This window comes from Eptatretus burgeri, chromosome 16 (assembly GCF_056783735.1).
Source record: "Eptatretus burgeri isolate ZD-2024b chromosome 16, Ebu_testis_v1, whole genome shotgun sequence".
Classification (NCBI taxonomy): Eukaryota; Metazoa; Chordata; class Myxini; order Myxiniformes; family Myxinidae; genus Eptatretus; species Eptatretus burgeri.
In genome coordinates this window covers 50,860,622-50,883,137 of record NC_140976.1, presented here as the reverse complement: position 1 = coordinate 50,883,137, position 22,516 = coordinate 50,860,622, and the positions used below count along the sequence as shown (strand labels likewise).

The following is a 22,516-nucleotide window of genomic DNA, read 5'->3' as shown; positions in this document are numbered from 1 at the left end:
TCATCGTTTGCCCGTAGAAGCGGCTTCAATCAAATGGAATAAAGCCTACACTCTGAAGGTTCTTCTCTCGTTTTCATTTCAGGCATCACCTTACAGGGAAGGACATGTGCACGGTGGAAGGAACCTGAAGATTTCCACAACTTTTAAATTCAATTCCCATTGCATGAGGCATCGAGAGCGCGGCTCTTTAATTCGCTCTGTCAGGCGAATCGGAATTGGCTGCCAAAATCTGCCGGATATTTTTACACTGAGTAGACCACAAGTACCCTTTTAAGACTCTACAAAGCCGTGAATAGATTTATCAAAGAACTTGGGAAGAACGTACATTTTAAAGTTTGTTAGGCCTGTTTGTCTTTATACTGACTGACAAATTGTGTTTGGATCGTGGCGTATGTAGAGCCTCACGTCTCTGAAGATCCCAATACGATATAAATAGATTGTTATGAAGAAGAAGAAGAAGAAGACGAATATGTGGTAATAATGCGGACCATGAAAACATGAGGGTACGACGGGTCGTTTGACTTTTTCTGTTGATATTATTTATTTATTGATTATTTATTTCATAGAAGGTACTGCTGAAGGAATGGAAGGAGTTGGAGGGTGGAAATTCGGATACGATTGGAAGAGGCACGATAAACGAGTGTGTCGTCGATGGAGAAACAACTCAAAATGGGTCGAGGTCCAATTCGCTCTGGCAGTGGCACAGGATTAAAATAACTACACTGGCATTGCGGCGTCAAGGCACTGGTGATCTCTCGGTGAAGTATCAACTATCAACAACATTGCTTGCTCTTGCTTTTCAGAAAATACGATACAATTTGATTAAATTACGTTTTATTAGGAATAAAAAATTAAAAAAATTTTTTTTTTTTCAAAAAAAGTGTATTATCTTCTTGTACACTTTTTATTTTGTTCCACTGTACTCGCAACCTTTTTTTTTGTTATTGTTATGGATTTTCGTCTTGCAAAATCATTAATGATACCGGTGAAGTCGATCAGCTCAAAATGTTCTCAATTGACTTCTTCCTCCTCTTCCTTTTCATTCATTTATAAGGTGTGAGGTCACATGGTACCAAACTTCTGCCCTGCCTTGACAATGATACTCCTCCACTTCCCTCTTTCCTCAGTTACCAACACTCCAACCACCCCCACCTTATTGATATCTGCACTCGCACAATCCTCCCAACTCAACCATGGTCTACCTCTTCTTCCTTCCTTGCTCCCTCAACATGGTCTCTTCCCCCATCCACACCATGTGACAAGCAAACTTCAGCTGGCTTTTTATCAATCTCCCTGTCAAGCTGACTTCCACACTGAACTCCTCCCTCAGTTCATCCAGCCTCTTTCTATCCATCCTCTTCACTCCTGCATTCCTTCTGACCCAATTGTTTTTGCAGACCTGCATCCTCTCTAGTTGTCTCTCTGTCGGTGCTGCTGTCTCCAGACAGTAAAGGTAGGCCGGCGTTACACATGACATCAGAACCTTCCCTTTCAATTCCCTTGATATTTTACTGTCTGTGATCAATCTCTCCACCCTCATCCATGGTTTCGCACTCACCTGAATCTTCCTCAGCACCTTTGCCTTTGACCCTGGTTACTGTTCCATCCACATACTCAAACCTATTTCCCTGTCTGAGCGCCTTCCCCTACAACCTGATATTCATTTATTTTTTTCTGCTGCCTGACCCACATCACTTCAGGCTTCGCTATTCTCTTCTTCAGCCCATGCTTCCCGAATGCCTCCTTCCTCTTCCCCAGTACTTCCTGCATCTCCCGCTTGCACTCCGCCACAACAACCAAATTGTCTGTACAACATCCACTCCAGAATACTGTCATGTTTACCCTCCTGCCGACAAACTCCATCACCATGATAATCATGAGTGGGCCTTAAACTGATGTTCATGCAGTACTCTTCCGCCATCCTCCTTTCCACCAACCTAACTTCTGTTTCCGCACTCCCATCCATCTTGGTGTCACCATCACCATGAACGTTAAAACATCCAGGTGTTGTTCTTGCATTGTGGAACGTTACTCTGATTTTGAGATTCATTATTTTGAAGGAATGCTCTTCCTGAGCTTTGGATACTTGTAACTCCAGGCATTAGGAGCCCACCGGGAAGACCTCAGACCATTTAGAATGGAGATCATAGATAACAATGAGGTAGTGCTGGTGGTGGGGTACACCATGGATTTCCCCACAGGTATCCATCTGCAAGTGGTCCCAGGGTCTATAAGGCCAGATCAGCAATTACAGAAGCGTTAGGGCAGATTGGACCGTTTTCCCACTGAGCAGGCAAGCTGCACAGTCCCTGACCATTATATACCGGGAGCCCGCGGGGTTTAGCTCAACCGAAGAGGGGAGCAATTGCCGTCATGGTAAGATGCCAGATGATATTCTCACCACAGAAATCTGCGTCTGCCAGAACGCTGCTGCTGGGTTGACATTCTGTGGTCAATATCCGTATCGTATAATCAGCGCAAGCTCAACCTGGCAGCGGAACGGCCCCAAGTAGGTTTCTGATATTACTTGTATAGCTTGTAACACGGTATAAACAATGACAGACGATTTCGCCGCTGGAATACCAGTGACAGACGCTAATTAGATGCCGCGAAAATCATGCAAGCTCAACCGAACAGCGGAACGGCTAAAACCAACGCAGAATGCTAGTAAGGGGTCCCCTGAGTACAAATGGAGCACAGTCAGAGAACTTTGTCACTGGGCCCCCCAGGAGAGACGCTCCATAATTTGGGACCCTTTGGTTGCGCTAACTCAACCGAACAGCAGAATGGCTAAAACCAACGCAGAATGGTAGTACCAGGCCCCCTGAGTACAAAAGGAGCACTGACAGAAAACTTGGTCGCTGGGCCCCCAGGACAGACGCTCCCTAGTGGGGCGTTCCATGTCAAGTGTACACATTTTTCAGCGAAATTTTGACACATCGTCTTAGATTTTACTCTTTTTTTTTGTGCAAGTGTTTGTATCCACCGTAAAACAATATGTGTCAATTTTCAGAACTGGGGGCCAATCGGGGCCCATTTTAGCCCCCCCCCAATTTTTGGGTGCTCCCGGTTGACCCACAATCTTCCAGTGGCCATATCACAGGTTGTAGTGGTCCGATTTGGATGATGTTGGCATCAAAATGCTCGTAAAAGTGAGACCTTTCGAATCGCGTAAAGTAAAATCACTCCGAAACAGTAATTCAAAAAGTTATAGTTTGGGGCGCCCTTTGACCCTGAGCCCCCGCTCCCCAGCCAAACCGATGGTCCCGATTTTTTTTTTTGTGTGAGAATACCCCTTCATATACTCCAACACCTCAGCATAAATGAAAATTGGATCTCAATGGGTTCAAGTGTGATGATTGTTTTATTGTTCGGGGACTCGGGTGCTGGACACACAATACGCCACAATACATGGCACAATATTTGAACACAAGATTTCCATTACACTATATTAGTATATTGTACATAAATTTTCCACATGCACATGCAGGAACTGGAAGTGATACTCGTCCGAGTCAGAGTTTTTCCTAGCAGATTATAGTCAAGATTTTTTGCCAACCAATGTTTTATTTGACAGCTGTGTTTCTTTTTTACTGATTGTGTAGGTTCTACCTGTAGCAGTTTTTGGTTCTACGGAAAGAGGTATATGAGAAATGTCTAAAATGCAGTGATCTTCAATGTCAAGAAAAAAATAAACTATTTGCGGGCCTGTTTGGATGAAGAAAATTCACTTTCACTTCATGAGTGTCCTGAAAGGCTTCCATGATGCAGGCAAGCCACCATTTTCCATCATAGTGCACTGTGACAAAACCTGAGAGTTTCTCGTTAAAAGTTGGTGTATATTTTGAAATAGCTGACTTGATACGGTGTTGATCGCTAAGGCTGAATTTGCGTACTTGAAGAGCAGTTTCAGAAATGGGGATAAAAGCATGAAGTTTTTGAGTTCCAGCCATGGTTTTGGCCGTTTTTATCCTTTCTTCCAGATTTCGTTCTTCCTCGTCATACGTCTCTTGGATCCCGTAACTGAACTTCATTTCATTAAAGCCATTTTCAGCAAAGGCGAAAAGATCTTTTGAAGAAATAATTTGACTGTCGCAAGGTCTACGCAGGCTGTCACGTGTTGCTTCTCATTGGACTGTACCTCCCACACCATCTGAAGGGCCCTTGCCATGACTTGTGGCAAAAAAATTCCATTCTGCGTCAATACCATACTCTGATTTGTGACGACATAGGTTTATGAAGGCTTTGCAATTCTTATATTGGCCAGCGCAACTGTCTGAGAAAGAGTAAAATTTATTTACATTTCCAAAGCTAGATTTCCAGTGTTCAATGAGCATTCTTCGGAAAAGGTGCACTGAGGCAACGTCGTGAGTTTTGCATTCTGATATAATCGTGAACGAATCGTGGTTTAATTTGCCATCATCCGATTTGAAATAGTAAACCCAGGGGTGATTTGTCGCTTGAGAGCAGTTCCAATGGAATCCTTGGGCCGCATCCTGTACGACAAACTAATAGTTCTCTGAGAAGTCTCCAATAATGACAAATTCTACTTCACCTATTTTGTCTTTCTTATTTTTCAGAAACTGGGATTGGGCCTTGGCAATGAAGACGTGTCTCACTAATTTTACCGCACATTCACAGAATTGATTAATGAATTCTTCCAAAGGCAGACCATGGAGCTCAGTTCAGATCTGTCGGTGGATGTCCACCGTTTAAACTGAATTTCATCAATATCCTCTAGTTCATAAGCACTCAGTGTCTCGGTTTTGAAGTCTTCAAGAAATGGGCAACTTTCACAAGTTCTGAAATAACATGCCAGTTGTGCTGCGTTACAAATTATGCGTGCTATCACATGATGATCGCAAGGAAGTTCGGCAACCTGTGGCATTTTGGAACCAAACATGAGTTTCACATTTTGATGTATCGTACATACACATACGCTGTGTGTACCGCCTGAACCGGCCAGGACACACTCCGAGGGACGGAGCATGGCGAACTTCGCGAATCCAACTTTCAAGCCAGGGTTCTTCTCTTTGAATTTCTGAAACAGTTCCTTGAGATTGTTTAGTACCAGGTGCTTTTGAATTTTGTCTTTTCCATGTTCATTCCTTACCACCTTTATTACACAGTCCTTTTTCCCGGCATTATTCGACTGACTTCATCACTTCAGTAAAATTCGGTTACGGCAGATTTCACTTCGTCAGGAAATATTTTACCCTGTTTGGGATTTCGAGACGACAGCATACCATTTTCTTTCTCTAAATTTTTGGCTTGCACAGCTATTCTTTGGGAGCAACTGAATTCACTCATCATCCCTCTGATGCTCATATTCCTAGCAAATATTGTCAGTATATATATATATATATATATATATATATATATATATATATATATATATATATATATATATATATATATATATATATATATATATATTTGCTCTGAACGGCTCGAAACAACGTATTTTTCTTTCAGGCTTTTGATCACATCTGGCATGCAGTTTTCATCACATTTTGACGCTATATTTTGTGTTTTCTCCGCAGTGCTTGGTCCAGCAACTAGTTCTAATTTCTTTCGCACAGAATCTTCCACTTTACTTCGCTTTTCAGGAACGAACCCTGGGTTCCTTTCCGGCTTTCGTTTGTCAAATGGGCTTTCGCCTATCATCGATAACAACTGGTTGAAGAGGTCAACTTCTGCTTCTCCCTCAAAAACCTCCTCGTCCTCATCTGTCAAAATCGATTCTGCAATGCCTTCGATAGTACCTTCTGATGATAATTTCAAACTGGTCGAAGATGATTCTTGAGTCCGCTCTGGTGACAACTGAGTTTTTTTTTTCTGCACCAAGTACAAAGTCTGTCATCTTTTCTCACCTTTGAAGAAAATTTCATCAACATATCATTTGACACATTGTGAAGATCTTTTCGTTGTTTCGTTTTATGGCAGCTGAACGGATCGCAACAGTATTTTCGGAACTCCTTTCGATCTTCAGTCGCCATGCTTATTGCAAGACATGCAAAAACTGAGATTGTAACATTTATAACTTAATTCGATTATGGTTATACAAAAAATGTACACTTAAATATCAATAGACACAATAGGCAGAATAATTTTTCGCAAATGATGCTATATATATATATATATATATATATATATATATATATATATATATATATATATATATATATATATATATATATATATATATATATATATATATATATATATATATATATATATATATATATATATTGCATCATTTGCGAAAAATTATTGTGTCTTGGTTGGTGGTGGTGGTGGTGGTGGAACGAGGAAGTACAGGAAAGTATAAGGAAGAAGGGGTTGGCGAAAAAGAAGTGGGATAGTCAGTGGGATGAAGAAAGTAGGCAGGAGTACAAGGAGTGGCGGCGAAAGGCAAAGAGAGAGATGGCAAAGGCTAAGAAAAAGGCATATGACGAGCTGTATGAGAAGTTGGATACAAAAGATGGGGAAAAGGATTTATACCGATTGGCAAGACAGAGGGACCGAGCTGGGAAGGATGTGCTGCAGGATAGGGTGATAAAGGACGCAAATGGGAATGTGCTGACGATCGAGGAGAGTGTGTTGAGAAGGTGGATGGAGTACTTTGAGGAGCTGATGAATGAAGAAAATGAGAGAGAAGGTTGGAAGAGGTGGAGATAGTGAATCTGGAAGTGGGGTGGATCAGTAAGGAGGAAGTGAGGACTGCTATGAAGATGATGAAAAGTGGAAAGGCGGTTGGCCCAGATGACATACCAGTGGATGCATGGAAGTGCTTAGGAGAGATGGCAGTGGGGTTGTTAACCAGATTGTTTAATAAAATCTTGGAAAGTGAGAGGATGCCAGAGGAGTGGAGATTAAGTGTACTGGTTCCGATTTTCAAAAACAAGGGTGATGTGCAGAGGTGTGGAAATTACAGAGGGATAAAGTTGTTAAACCCAACCATGAAGTTGTGGGAAAGAGTAGTGGAAGCTAGGTTGAGAAGAGAGGTGACGATTTGTGAGCAGCAATATGGGTTTATGCCAGGAAAGAGCACCACTGATGCGATGTTTGCTTTGAGAATGTTGATGGAGAAGTATAGGGAAGGCCAGAAGGAGTTACATTGTGTGTTTGTGGATTTAGAGAGAGCTTATGATAGGGTGCCAAGAGAGGAGTTGTGGCATTGTATGAGGAAGTCGGGAGTGGTGGAGAAGTATGTGAGGATTGTGCAGGATATGTATGAGGACAGTGTGACAGCGTTGAGGTGTGCGGTAGGAATGACGGACCGGTTTAAGTTAAAAGTGGGATTGCACCAAGGATGGACTCTGAGCCCTTTCCTGTTTGCAATGGTGATGGACAGGTTGACGGACGAGATCAGACTGGAGTCTCCATGGACTATGATATTCGTGGATGACATCATGATCTGTCGGCAGAGTAGGGAGCAGGCTGAGGCGAGCCTTGAGAGGTGGAGGTATGCACTGGAGAGAAGGGGAATGATAGTCAGTCAGAGTAAGACGGAGGATATGTGCGTAAATGAGAGGGAGGGTGGTGGTATGGTGCGGTTGCAAGGAGTTGAGGTGGGGAAGGTTGATGGGTTTAAATACTTGGGATAAACTGTCCAAAGTAACGGAGAGTGAGGGAGAGAGATGAAAAAGAGAGTGCAAGCAGGATGGAGTGGGTGGAGAAGAGTTGCAGGCGTGATTTGTGACAGAAGGGTAGCTGCAAGGGTTTAGGGGAAAGTATACAAGACAGAAGTGAGACCAGCTATGTTGTATGGTTTGGAGGCGGTGGCGCGAAGAAAAAGACAGGAAGTGGAGCTGGAGTTGGCAGAACTAAAGATGCTGCAATTCTCATTGGGAGTGACGAGGATGGACAGGATACGGAATGAATATATTCGAGGGACTGCGCAGGTAGGACGGTTTGGAGACAAAGTTAGAGAGGCGAGATTGAGATGGTTTGGACATGTGCACAGGAGGGAAGCGGAGTATATCGGGAAAAGGATGCTGAAGATGGAGCCACCAGGCAGCAGGAGAAGAGGACGGCCAAAGAAGAGGTTCATGGATGTGGTGAGGGCGGACATGCAGGTGGTTGGAAGATGTGGAGGATAGAGCGAAATGGCGACGGTTGATCCGCTGTGGCAACCCCTAACGGGAGCAGCCAAAAGAAGAAGAATATGTGTGTGTGTGTGTTTGTATATATATATATATATATATATATATATATATATATATATATATATATATATATATATATATATATATATTTGTACAGTTGACGCCGCTCTATAAATCCAGTATGGGACCACGCCGTTTGGATTTATTAACCGGCTGGATTTATTAAGCGGAGAACCTATTTTCATCCACCCACTGGATAGATAAGACAAAAAGCGAATGTCGTTAAACACTGCTTTACGCTACAAAAACATTGATTTATCAAACGGTGACAAGGGGATTGTTCAAAAGAATCTCTCCAAGGTTGCTTGCTTGGGAGGGAAGGTTTTGCGCAAATGTTCCTTTATGGAATCCGCCACGTGGCGGAAATCGGGATGGGCAAAACCTGAGAGCTGCAGTCCCCTATCCAATTTGGCGAGTGCAGTCTGCATCTCTGCCGCTGTTGGCATCGGCTCGATTTTCTCGTCGCTTTCTTCTTCCACTTCTTCAGCTATGGGCTCGGTAGCTTCGAGAATCTGACCGACGAGCTGGTCGGTCATTCCCTCTTCCGTAATTTCACCTGTTGTCTCAATGTCGTCGTTGTCGAAGACAATTCCATTCTATTTCTTCCACCGAGAAAACCAACCGTCAGTGGCCCTAAAGTCGTGATTACCAGCTTTTTGCGCAAGGACTTCCGCTTTCTGACATAAGATCGGGCCATTCACTGGCATATTCCTCCCATTCGAAAATTCCCACCATTCAAGCAGGGCTTTCTCCACTTCCTCGTCTTTCCCCACCCGCTTCCGCTTCACACTGCCTCGCTCTTGAACCTCTGCTCTGATGGTGCCTTCGTTCTTAGTAAGATTCTGGAGCTGACCATGAGAAATTTCCAACGCGATTGCAGTCTCGCGCTGACTTCTCTTCGCCATTGCATTGAAATGGTCCAATAAGGCCACCTTATCCTCCATGGATAGATCCTTCCTCTTTTTGCTCGTGGTCGCCATCTTGACTCCAAATCACAACCCAACTCGTCACATTTAAAGTACAAAAATGCTGAGAGATAGAATTCAACCAACCGGCGCAAGCAATAAACACATACAGTACACGCTTCACCCGCTGTGACGAATGAAAAGTGAAAGCGTAGAGTGAGCTGGAAATCATTGCACAAGGCTGCAGTCAATGGGATTTCCACTCTGACACTGCGCGTTAGGATTTTCCAGTTCTCCCATAGTTAAACACTCCCCAAGCAGCACATACTACATCAAGCTTAGGTTGAGACCGCGCATGTGCCAAGCACGTGGATTTATTAAACGGTGGGTGGATTTATTATCCGGCGGATTTCTCTATGTAAAATTCCGTTCCAACTCATTTTGGGGACAATAAGTGGCTGGATTTTATCACCGTAGGTTTATAAAGCGGCGTCTACTGTATATCGAGATATATATATATATATATATTCTTCTTCTTTCGGCTGCTCCCGTTCGGGGTCGCCACAGCGGATCATCCGTATGATCCGCATAGTGATTTGGCACATGTTTTACGCCGGATGCCCTTCCTGACGCAACCCTGGTCGGCTCTTACGACACAGGGATATGGTACACCTATTTTAACCGGGGTATACACCGGCCCAGTATACTGGTACTCATTTCACCGACCTCGGAACCATGACAGGCTGAGTCAACCCCCTGGTGTATTAATTCAGTGGCCCAACGGGGCTTGAACTCAGGACCTTTTGGATTCTAAGCCGCTGCCCTAACCACTGCGCTAACACCAGGCTCTATATATATATATATACAGTGGGGAGAACAAGTATTTGATACACTGCCGATTTTGCAGGTTTTCCCACTTACAAAGCACGTTGAGGTCTGTAATTTTTTATCATAGGTTCACTTCAACTGTGAAAGACGGAATCTAAAATAAAAATCTTGAAAATCACATTGTATGATTTTTTAAATAATTAATTTGCATTTTATTGCATGAAATAAGTATTTGATACATCAGGCAAACAGAATTTAATATTTGGTACAGAAACCTTTGTTTGCTATTTCAGAGATCAGACCTTTCCTGTAGTTCTTCACCAGGTTTGCACAGACAGCAGCAGGAATTTTGGCCCACTCCTGCATGCAGATCTTCTTCAGATCCTTCAGGTTTCGGGGATGTCGCTGGGTAACACAGACTTTCAGCTCCCTCCAAAGATTTTCTATTGGGTTCAGCTCTGTAGACTGGCGAGGCCACTCCAGGACCTTGAGATGCTTCTTACAGAGCCACTCCTTAGTTGCCCTGGCTGTTTGTTTCGGGTCGTTGTCATGATGGAAGACCAGCCACGCCCCATCTTCAATGCTCTTGTAAATGGAAGGAGGTTGTTTGCCAAGATCTCGTGATACATGGCCCCATCCATCCTCCCCTCAATACGGTGCAGTCCTCCTGTCCCCTTTGCAGAAAAGCATCCCCAAATAATGATGTTTCCACCTCCATGCTTCACGGTTGGGATGGTGTTGTTGGGGTTGTACTCATCCTTCTTCTTCCTCCAAACACGGCGAGTGGAGTTTTAACTAAAAAGCTCTATTTCGGTCTCATCAAACCACATGACCTTCTCCCATTCCTCCTGTGGATCATCCAGACGGTCATTGGCAAACTTCAGACAGGCCTGGGCATGCGCTGGCTTGAGCAGAGGGACCTTGCTTGCACTGCAGGATTTTAATCCATGATGGCGTCGTGTGTTACTGATGGTTTATTTTGATACTGTGGTCCCAGCTCTCTTCAGGTCATTGACGAGGTCCTGCCGTGTAGTTCTGGGCTGATCCCTCACCTTTCTCATGACAATTGAGGCTCCACGAGGTGAGATCTTGCATATAGTCCCAGACCAAGGGAGATTGACTGTTATCTTGAACTTCTTTCATTTTATAATAATTGCGCCAACAGTTGTTGCCTTCTCACCAAGCTGCTTGCCTATTGTCCTGTCGCCCATCCCAGCCTTGTGCAAGTCTACAATTTTGTCCCCGATGTCCTTCGACAGCTCTCTGGTCTTGCCCATAGTGGAGAGGTTGGAGTCTGATTGATTGAATGTGGACAGCTGTCTTTTATGCAGATAACGAGATCAAACAGGTGCAGTTAATGCAGGTAATTCGTGGAGAATGGGAGGGCTTCTTCAAGAAAAAACTAACAGGTCTGTGAGAGCCGGAATTCTTACTGGTTGGGAGATGATCAAATACTTATTTCATGCAATAAAATGCAAATTAATTATTTTAAAATCATACAATGTGATTTTCAGGATTTTTGTTTAAGATTCCATCTTTCACAGTTGAAGTGTACCGATGATTAAAAATTACAGACTTCTTCGTGCTTTGTAAAGGCCCGGTCACACCTTGACGTTTTAGCCAACGTATGCCGATTTTTTTTTGAATTTTTTTTCTAAAACGCTGGCACTCGTTGAATACGTTATGGGTACGTTTTGATAACATTGAGAGCACGCTGAAAAACACTGCCATACATCGTTGTACGCTGGCTTTAAACGTACTTTTCGGTTGTCCTCAAATTTTTTCATGCTTGAAATTTCACGACGTATGCCGGCGTATGACTCACACGTTCCGCTACGCTGGCCACAAGTTGTATGCACGGTCTGCGATCGTTGACAGACATCAACACATGCTACTTGTAAGTTAATCACAAGTTGAGACACGCCGACGTAATGTTTAGCGTAACCGAAACTTATTTCTAACCTATGATTAACGTGTTGTTGGCACGTTACGCGATCGTTGCCACACATCGGCAGACGCTACTTTTAAGTTACTCATAGGCTGAAAGACGTCTGTATAATGGATCGTCCTTGCGTCAGCGTCCACGGCCATGGCCAGGACACTTATTTGCAGCATTCTTCAAACTTTTCTTCGGCATGACGAGGATGTTCACACTTCGATGTCTAGCTTGGCTGTTAGTCCTTGTCTTGTCGTAAAATTTTGAACATGTTTAAAATTTCTTGACGTACTCTACTTACTACGACGTATGATAGCGTACTTTAGCATTGTACTCACGTATACCAAACTTACTCATACCGTATTTGACGTGCCCCAACGTTTTAGACACATTTATCTTAGGTCGGCATACGCTGGCAAGATCGCCAAGGTGTGACCGCGATGTTGACACTTCCATTTCTACGGCAGTTATGATTCGAATCGTTGTGCGTCAGCCTTTTAATAGGCTACGTCACGACATCGTCGGCGATGCGTGCAACGCGCTATGCCGAAGTTAGACTATCGTTGGGCATCGGTTGTGTAGGCCGACAACAGGTTCAGCATTCGTTGGTATGAGTTATCTATAACACAACGAAACGTTCTGTGTCCATTACTAATATGTTATGCATACGACCAACTCGTTATGAATACGTCCGAATCTTAAAAAAAAAACATCAAAAGTTCAACGTCAGCCAGCGTTTTACATACATTTTAATACGTTGCCATCGCTGGCTAAAACGTCAAGGTGTGACCGGGCTTAAAGTGGGAAAACCTGCAAAATCGGCATTGTATCAAATACTTTGTTCTCACCAATATATATATATATATATATATATATATATATATATATATATATATATATATATATATATATATATATATATATATATATATATATATATATATATATATATATATATATATATATATATATATATATATATATATAAGCCTGGTGTTGCTATAAACCAGGCTCTTTTGGGAAGATTCTTCTTCTAGAATATATATATATATATATATATATATATATATATATATATGCCTGGTGTTGGCACAGTGGTTAGGGGCAGCGGCTTGGGATCCAAAAGGTCCTGAGTTCAAGCCCCGTTGGGCCACTGAATTAATACACCAGGGGGTTGACTCAGCCTGTCATCCTTCCGAGGTCGGCGAAATGAGTACCAGTGTACTGGGCCGGTGTGTACCATATCCCTGTGTTGTAAGAGGCGACCAGGGTTGCGTCAGGAAGGGCATCCGGCGTAAAACATGTGCCAAATCACTATGCGGATCATACGGATGATCCGCTGTGGCGACCTCTAACGGGAGCAGCCGAAAGAAGAAGAAGAAGAAATATATATATATATATATATATATATATATATATATATATATATATATATATATATATATATATTTGTCAATTTCAGACATAACGTCGCCTGCCAGCAGGTGACGTCATTGGAACGATGACGGCAAACGTCGCTCAATGTCGAATCAAGAATTAGTGACGTATGTGGAGCCCGAACAATAAAACCATGATTAAACTTGAACCCGTTGAAATCCCACTTTAATTTATGCTGATGTGTTGGAGTATATGAAGGGGTATTGTCACATGGAAAAATCGGGACCATCGGTTTGGCTGGGGGGAGGGCAAGGTCAAAGGGCACCCCACACTATAACTTTTTGAATTAGTTTCGGAGTGATTTTACTTGATGCGATTCGAAAGATGTCGCTTTTACGAGCATTTTGATACCAAGTTCATCCAAATCGAACCACTACAACCTGTGATATGGCCACTGGAAGATTGTGGGTCAACCGGGGATGCCCATATCTGGGGGGGGGGGGCTAAAATGGGCGCCGATTCGCTTCCAGGTCTGAAAATTGACACATAATGTTTTACTGTGGATACAAACACTTGCACAAAAAAGAGTGAAATCTAAGACGGTGTCAAAATTTCGCTGAAAAATGTGTACACTTGACATTGAATGCCCCACTAGGGAGCATCTGTCCTTGGGGCCCAGCAACCAAGTTGTCTGTCAGTGCTCCTTTTGTACTTAGGGGACTTGGTACTACCATTCTGCGTTGGTTTTAGCCGTTCCGCTGTTCGGTTGAGCTCGTGCAACCAAAGGGTCCCAAATTCAAGTATACTGGAACTCAGCTTACCCCAGAGCTCATCCTTGTCGAACTTGGAGTGGGGGGGGGCGCTTCCACCAGCACATGCACACGCGCGCAAATGGCGCCGTTACTTCTTTCGTGGCAGGGCAGATGTACAACAGGCAATCCGCAAGCGGCTTTCACACGAAGGCTGAAAATGTGCCAGCCTTCCTCTTTCCTGAGGTGCCACCTGCATTATGTTCCTCACACCAACCTCGTGTGTGGGCTCTGCCGATCTCCCGTTCTACCCAGGTGGAGACCTTCCACAATCCACACGTGTGCAAGCCTGCCTGCCCTCAACCTCGATCACATTGATCTCTCTTCTATCCAGTTCCTCTCTCTTGGCCTCTCACAAACCACACGTGTGACTGATCTCCCATGCTATGCAGTTGTCAGAAGCCTCTCGCAATGTGCCAGCCTCTCCTGTGCACTCTATATCCCGTTTGCTATATCTCCTCCACCTCCTGGGGCATGGCCTCCTCACCCCCAAAACCCGGGATGGAGGGGCTTCTCCTGCTCTGATAGCTTCTGACGTCACACCCATCAATCATCCTTTGGAGGTGTGACTTCACTTTTTGTCAACCTTTGAAGGTGTGGCTTTCTGGCTGTTTGTTGTGGTTTCAAGGATGTGTTCCCCACCTTTATTGCCTGGCTTGAAATACAAAAAAAAACATAGGGAAAATCAGAGGGCAATCACATACTGGGGAACTTATTCTTACTCCCTTGGCTAATTAACACCACACCACCCTTCATGTGGTGACACATAACACTGAAACTCACAGATTCCCTACTTACTACATCGAATTGCTTTCTACTCGACGACGTTCTAGCATCTCTACACAATGCAAAACTTCCTAATAGATTCTTCCATCTACCCCCACAATTATAACTAATATATATATATATATATATATATATATATATATACTGTTATACACTACATGGCCAAAAGTATGCGGACACCTCTTCTACTTAGTGGATTCGTCTATTTCAGCCACAACCGTCACCAACCAGACAGATTTATAAAACAAGCACACAGCCATGCAATCGCCATAGACAAACATTTGCGGGAGAATGGGTCATACTGAAGAGCTCAATGACTTTCAATGACTTTCCATTCCAACAAGTCAGTTTGTCAAATTTCTGCCCTGCTGGAGCTGCCCCAGTGAACTGTAAGCACTGTAATTTTGAAGTGGAAACGTCTCGGAGCAACAACAGCTCAGCCACAAAGTGGTTGGCAATACAAGCTCACAGAACATGACTGCCGAGTGCTGAAGCGTGTGGTGAAGAGAAATCATCTCGTCGGTTGTAACACTCGCTACCGAGTTCCAAACTGACTCTGGAAGCAACGTCAGCACAAGCATTGTTCGTTGAGAGCTTCATGAAATGGGTTTCCATGGCTGAGCAGCCGCACACAAGCCTACGATCACCATGTGCAATGCCAAGCGTCGGCTGGATCGGTGTAAAGCTCACCACCATTTGACTCTGAAGCAGTGGAAATGCGTTTTCTGAAGTGATGAATCATGCTTTATCATCTGGCAGTCCGATGGATGAATGGGGTTTTGGTGGACGCCAGGAGAACGCTCCCTGCCTGAATGCATCACTGAGGGCACGCTTCCTGGTCAGGAAGCCATGTGACCTCGAGTTAAACGGCAAATTAGACAGTGGACACTGGAACTTGTGGTTAACGGATTGGTGTTCGTGGTTGTAAAGTAACCCACCGCACCACAAAGTTAATTGTGAGCGGTGGCCCAAGGTCCGGTTCTAACGAGGATTAACCCCCTCGTAATACACTCTGTACCTGTGGCCATCACACGCACACGCACACGCACACGCACACGCACATGTGTGTGTATACATAATATATGTGTATGTGTGTGTATATATAATATATGTGTATGTGTGTGTGTGTATGTGTATATGTATATATATATATATATATATATATATATATATATATGTGTATATGTATATATATATGTATATATATATGTATATATATATGTATATATATGTATATATATATATATATATATATATATATATATATATATATATATATATATATATATATATATATATATATATATATATATATATATATATATACACATACACACATTTTTCTTCATTTGTGTATATAAACGGAATTTATATCTGGCAGGAGGCTGACTCCCAAGGTTGGACGTTCACCAACTACAGGCAGGTTTGTGGACTCTTGGTTAATCTATCATTTCACTCCTCTTGTCTTAGGACCCACCCCCCCCCCCGCCCTCCTCCTCTCCAGGCCTGCCCAGTCCATAAGCATTCTCCCTCCCCGATTCACAGCTAAACGGCCACCTCTATCCCTTCTTCCCTCTGTTCTCTTATAGTTTGAGCTGTTGCCTTGTGTCCCTCTCTCCAACACTTTATGAGTGTTGCCCATCAATTGTCTCCTTGTAATTTCTCCCGTACAAATCCTAACTCTTATGTACGTCACTGACTCCATTGACAAACGTTTGCTGTCGGAAAAGGCATCCAATCCAGACTCTATTGCGCAAAGGTACGTGTGTTACCATCGTCTGATCCTGGTGGACAGTTTTTTTTTTCTTTCTAATGGGTGCTGTTGAATATATTGATTGGTTGATATTTCTACTTTTATTATAACTCGCTTCTTTCTGCTTTTACCTTGTCTTGTCAAAAATAATCCCTTTCGCAACTCATTCAGGAAGCTATATTGGGAACTGGCAGTGAAGGTTTCTGTATTTTAGGCTCGAGTAATACCTGCTCCCTCTGGGATGGCCACAGGTTTTCAGAATTGGCATCATTTCCCAACTCTCACCAGCCCCCTTTCCTCCTCTCCAGCAATGGTCAATAAACCATTTGCACAGGCAAACATCGCATAATCTCCCCACACGTGTGGAGGTGGGATCTAATTTATGCCCATGACCTGGCCTGAGGTAGTTGGTACCCTGAGTGCGTATTCAGCGTTTGGTGGAGATTTGGAAAGCCGTTTTCAATTATTTAATTATCAGACGTACACACAAACAGAGAATTGTCTTATTTTGTATAGTAGCCCAAGCATGCTGTCTGTCTTTAATCGTTTTTGGGTTTTTTCACATTTCATATTATTGACCATTTTGTCCTGCTGATAAAGCTGAAAAGCAGAAACGTGTTTCGGACTTGTGCTTATGTGAACTTGGTAAATCCAAGTAACCATTGCACACTACCCCATTTGTGTGGTGGTCCATAGTTATTGCTCTGTAAAAATGTATCCTCTCTCCTCTCCCTGTCTCTCCCTGTCTCTCCCTGTCTCTCCCTCTCTCTCCCCTCCCTCCCTCTCCCCCCCTCTCCCTCCCTCTCCCTCCCTCTCCCTCCCTCTCCCTCCCTCTCTCCCTCCCTCTCCCTCTCTCCCCCTCTCTCCCCCTCTCTCCCCCTCTCTCCCCCTCTCTCCCCCTCTCTCCCCCTCTCTCCCCCTCTCTCCCCCTCTCTCCCCCTCTCTTCCCCTCCCTCCCCCTCCCTCCCCCTCCCTCCCCTCCCTCTCTCTCTCTCTCTCTCTCTCTCTCTCTCTCTCTCTCTCTCTCTCTCTCTCTCTCTCTGTCTCTCTCTCTCTCTCTCTCTGTCTCTGTCTCTGTCTCTCTGTCTCTGTCTCTCTCTCTGTCTCTGTCTCTCTCTCTCTGTCTCTGTCTCTCTCTCTCTGTCTCTGTCTCTCTCTCTCTGTCTCTGTCTCTCTCTCTCTCTCTCTCTCTCTCTCTCTCTCTCTCTCTCTCTCTCTCTCTCTCTCTCTCTCTCCCCCCTCTCTTCCTCCTATTGTATTTGTCTCTTTAATAGCAGCAAGAGTGAAGGAAGTTGGTTTCTCAAAAGCATTCCTCATTATATGTAACACAATGGAGCACGTAAAAGACACGTACCATGAACCGCCACGGGAAATGTGGGCTCGCAAGGTGGAATTCACGCTGGCGTGCATCGGTGCGGCTGTGGGACTCGGCAATATTTGGCGATTTCCATACCTGTGCTACCGCAGTGGGGGAGGTGAGAATATGTGCATTTGCCAATTTGAGTGGTTTTCTCATTTAATGAATATTTCAGTTTTCAAAATAATTATTTATATGTTCACTGAGCACATTTAAACTTACATGGAGTGATTGCATTCTTCAAGACATTGAGCACACCGATGTGCATAATAATCCTTACACTCGACTGCCCGGCTATTTCTGCATAGCCATTTGGTGATACTTATTTTATCTGTTCCATAATTTATAATCAAGTACAATGCAGTACTGCTAAGAAACTAACAGGAGCCACAGATGCACTATATTTGTCACAAATTCTCAATGAGTGACTGATAGGTGATGTGCTGGTTCAGTGTGATCTTAAACGCTTGCAGACCTATCATTCGATTCTGGAAGTAGTTGTTTATTATACCAGCGGGATATGCTTACACGTCATAAGCAAGAAATAGCCGTGTCGGGCGCTCACTTACATTTATTTTTTTTTCATTTATGAACACATTCTGACAGTTCTGATTTTATTATTTTTTTCACCCCCGGTGTATCGGCTTCGATGTCCGTTGGCATGCAAAATTACAGTGCTTCTCCATTGTTTTGGGTCGTTCACCTGCATTTATTATTATTTTTCTCATTTATTTATATTTTCATTAACGGATGCTTTCCCATGGTTCTGCGATATTTTTTTTATTTTTTTTATTTCCCTGATGTACCCACTTCAATGTTAATCAGAACGCAAACAATTCAGCTTTCTATATCACCCGGAAGGTAACAAACATTAACATCGGTCAGTGAGTGGTTAGAAAGAGCTTTATAGATGAGATGTACAATTAGAATGTGAGTGTGTATAAAGTACGAACAATTATAATTTCAGTACAGTAGCGTCTACAAGTGTACTATTCGAATTTAAGTACATGCATGAAGTTTCTACAATTAAAAGTTGAGTACAGTACATCTATAAATTATGTACTATTAGAATGTGAGTACAGTATGTGTATAAATTATAGTGGGGTATGCTTACACATTGTAAGCAATAAAGAACCGTGCTTCCCCATTGCCTCACCTGCATTTTTATTAATTAATTTATATTTTCACTTATGGATGCTTTCCAACTATTCTGTGATTTTTTTCTTTTTTTTCCCCGAGTGTATCTGCTTCATTGTCCGTCAACATGAAAAAATTCAGCTTTCAACATCACTCGGAAGGTACCGAACGTTAATATCAGTGAGTCAGTCAGTCAGTCGTTCGAATGAGCTTTGGATATTAGATATAAATGTACTGGTTGTTGAGGGGAGATGTGAATTCTAAGTTTAGTACATTGCCAATAAAAGGTGCTAATTAGGGTACCCAGTCTAATGGACTGGGCAACCTATTGTTTTTATTCTGTTTATTAGGGTACCCAGTCAAATGGACTGGGTTACCTATTGTTTTCCTTCTGTTTATTTTTTATTTATTCTTTTTTTGCCGGCAATTTGCAGGTTCCTTCGCTTTAAAAATCATTTTCTCTGGAACGATAAGTCCGATCGACACAGAATTTTCACCATTGTACATATCTTTTTTGATAGCATACTCAGTTTATAATTGTGACGTCAAAGGTCATGTGGTATGGGCGCCATCTTGAAAAAAACCGATAAACTTTCGACCTCTGTATTTCAAACTGTGCAATGGAAAAATATTTCGCTTCATACATTGTAATGACCTCCCAATGGGGAAGAGGGGTGATTTTTCGTGACGTCATCAGTTAAGCGGTATCCCGGTGAAAATTCGTCAAGTAGAACGCTGAATTGGAAAAATCTGAAATTTATTGAGCATCATCTACACAACAATTCACCGACCCACTTGGTGAATTTAATATTATAGAGAGGATTTTTTTCTTGACTAGAAAAAGGAAGAATTGGGATTCATACCAGTATCATAATATTTATTGTGGATTTGTGATCCTGAAAAGGGCCGTTTGGGGTTGATGAAGCTTTTCAGCTCAACCCGAAGAAATCCTAGTCACCCACACCAACCGACGGGGCGCGACCCGCTCGGTCGGGGTGACGGGGCGCGACCCGCTCGGTCGGGGTGACGGGGCGCGACCCGCTCGGTCGGGGTGACGGGGCGCGACCCGCTCGGTCGGGGTGACGGGGCGCGACCCGCTCGGTCGGGATGACGGGGCGCGACCCGCTCGGTCGGGGTGACGGGGCGCGACCCGCTCGGTCGGGGTGACGGGGCGCGACCCGCTCGGTCGGGGTGACGGGGCGCGACCCGCTCGGTCGGGGTGACGGGGCGCGACCCGCTCGGTCGGGGTGACGTGGTGCGACCCACCCTGCTGGTTATAAGACTAGTTATTTCTTTAAATTATCAGATTTTCCACAGATTTCAATACTTATTTAGAACAGGATAATATCCTATCCTCAAAACCAAAATAATATTTCGATGATTTACTTCAATTAGTCCATGAGAGTCCATCATGGAAAATTGTCTCGTATAATGCATGAAATTGCTCCAAGCTCCTAATTTGAAAATTTATTGTACTTCCAAAAGCGATGTATGCAGCAATTTATGGCTTTGATGAACTGGCATTCAAGATGAGTGAGCAAAGTGAAAAATAAACTTTATCGTTAAGAAATCGTTGCAGCCTGTTCCAAGTCAAGGTCAGTTTGAGCAAGCTAAAAAACATGGTGGCCTCAGACCCCAGCGAGGTTCCCCAGGAAACACCTAAAGAGCCCAGAGAGCGAGGTGGCCGAGTATCGCCTGATGAAGGATATAATTTAATAAGACTGTTAATTATCTTCAAAAGAGTTGTTTTAATTAAACAAACCACCCAATTTTCACTCCTGCACTTCCTTGGATGTTTCTTAGTGTGTATGCAAAGTTTTTGAGGCTGCTGGGTTTTATTATTTTGGAGTTATGGTGGTGACACACACACATACACACACACCCTTTTTTAGTAGAGATATATAATGGAGGGTGTGGTTAGAACTCAGGTGTAGAAAAAAATTAGCCTCATAAACAATCAATACTGAATTTCAATCATATTTCAAGTGAACACTTATTTATATTTTTTTTGTTAGCAGTCGGAACTGCTGTTAAGCTCAATTCCACCATTTATATTTTGAAAATCGGTTCAGGATAAGAGTTTGTATCATGTGCGGAAATTAAAAAAGCCAACAACAGTTTCTTCCAACAATGGAGTATGCTAGTCCTGGATGTGTTCAGTTGTCACAAGACTGACTCCACCAAAGTGCTGCTCCGTCAGCCCAACACCAATGTCGTCATCATTCCAGGTGGGGTGACATCGCTCCTGCAGCCCATCTATTTGTCCATCAACAAGCCATTCAAGGATTGGCTATGTTGCTGCTGTACTGACTGGATAATGATTGGGGTGAAGACCCACACCAGGAGCAGGGTGATGGGAAAGGTGTCGACCTTCCGATGATCTGCGGCTGGATCGTCAAGGTGTGGGAGGAGATAACATCGAGCATCATCAAATTAGCATTTCTGAAATGCTGCATCTCCAATAACATGGACAGCACAGAGGTGAAAACATCATTTTTGGAGGAGGACGCTGCACTTAACGGTGACAGCAATGGGGACTTGCTCCAACCTGATTCGGATAAGGAGTTACCGTACGTGCCATCTTTGACAAGGAAAGTATTGACTAGGATTTCCTCGGGTTGGGCTGAAAAGCTTCATCAGCCCCAAACGGCCATTTTCAGGACCAGAAATCCACAAGAAATATTATGATACTGGTATGAATCCCTATTCTTCCTTTTTCTAGTCACAAAAAAAAATCCTCTCTATAATATTAAAAAATAAGAAAGAAAAATATATACTTCTTGGTGTCCTCTCCTCTCTCTTCAACTTGATGAGAATGAGAATAAAACTGTTCGATGAAATTAAGTTGAAATGTGAGTAAGCATGTTGATACCTCCATCACTTTGTTCCATCCAAAGTTAATGTACAAACGTATTTAGATCTTGATAAGCAAATTTAATGATCAATATATTCATTTATTTTGAGGGTGAAAAACAGGTGTGTGATTCATACATGACAGTAGTTTATATACCAGAAAATATGGCAAGTATTTATGTGCACAAATGTCTGCTATATACCCATTGGTTGGACAGCTGTCCTGAATGGTAACCACAATGGTAACCAAAAAAATAATAATAATACGTCCACCATTTTGGTGCTATGGTAAGCCCAATACTTCTTTGGAAGAGATATATTCGCAATTGCCATATCCTCCCTTTAAGTTTTCTGTTCAGTGTAAACCAACCAAAGCGACTGTTAAATGGAACACCAAATATTGAAAGGTGGGAGCTGATAGTACCATCGTCTTCACAAGGCCCCTGACGCCTATTAGGCTTCAGGCCTCTGGTGTCAGCCTTTTGGCAGGTGCAATTGGAATTATTTGAGCTCCATAACCATGATGTATTATATATGTATGGAAGCAGTATGCATTTTTTCCTCGATGTTCTGAACCCAGGTTTTTTTTTTGGGGGGGGAGTGA

At 43.2% G+C, this 22,516-nt stretch overlaps 1 protein-coding gene across 11 annotated transcripts in view; it reads left to right on the top strand.

Annotated features, from left to right (window-relative positions):
• The first annotated feature begins 354 nt into the window (after nt 1-354).
• The window catches only part of LOC147011051 (sodium- and chloride-dependent GABA transporter ine-like), a 119,074-nt gene continuing 96,912 nt past the window's right edge, over nt 355-22,516 (top strand). Inside the window, exons 1-2 of one of the 11 annotated variants that reach the window (XM_085859796.1) lie at nt 355-503; nt 17,840-18,040. In XM_085859796.1, the coding sequence (XP_085715922.1) occupies nt 17,896-18,040 (145 nt within the window). In that variant the 5' untranslated portion in view covers nt 355-503; nt 17,840-17,895. The other 10 variants (XM_085859798.1, XM_085859802.1, XM_085859795.1 and 7 more) reach the window with 10 other exon arrangements.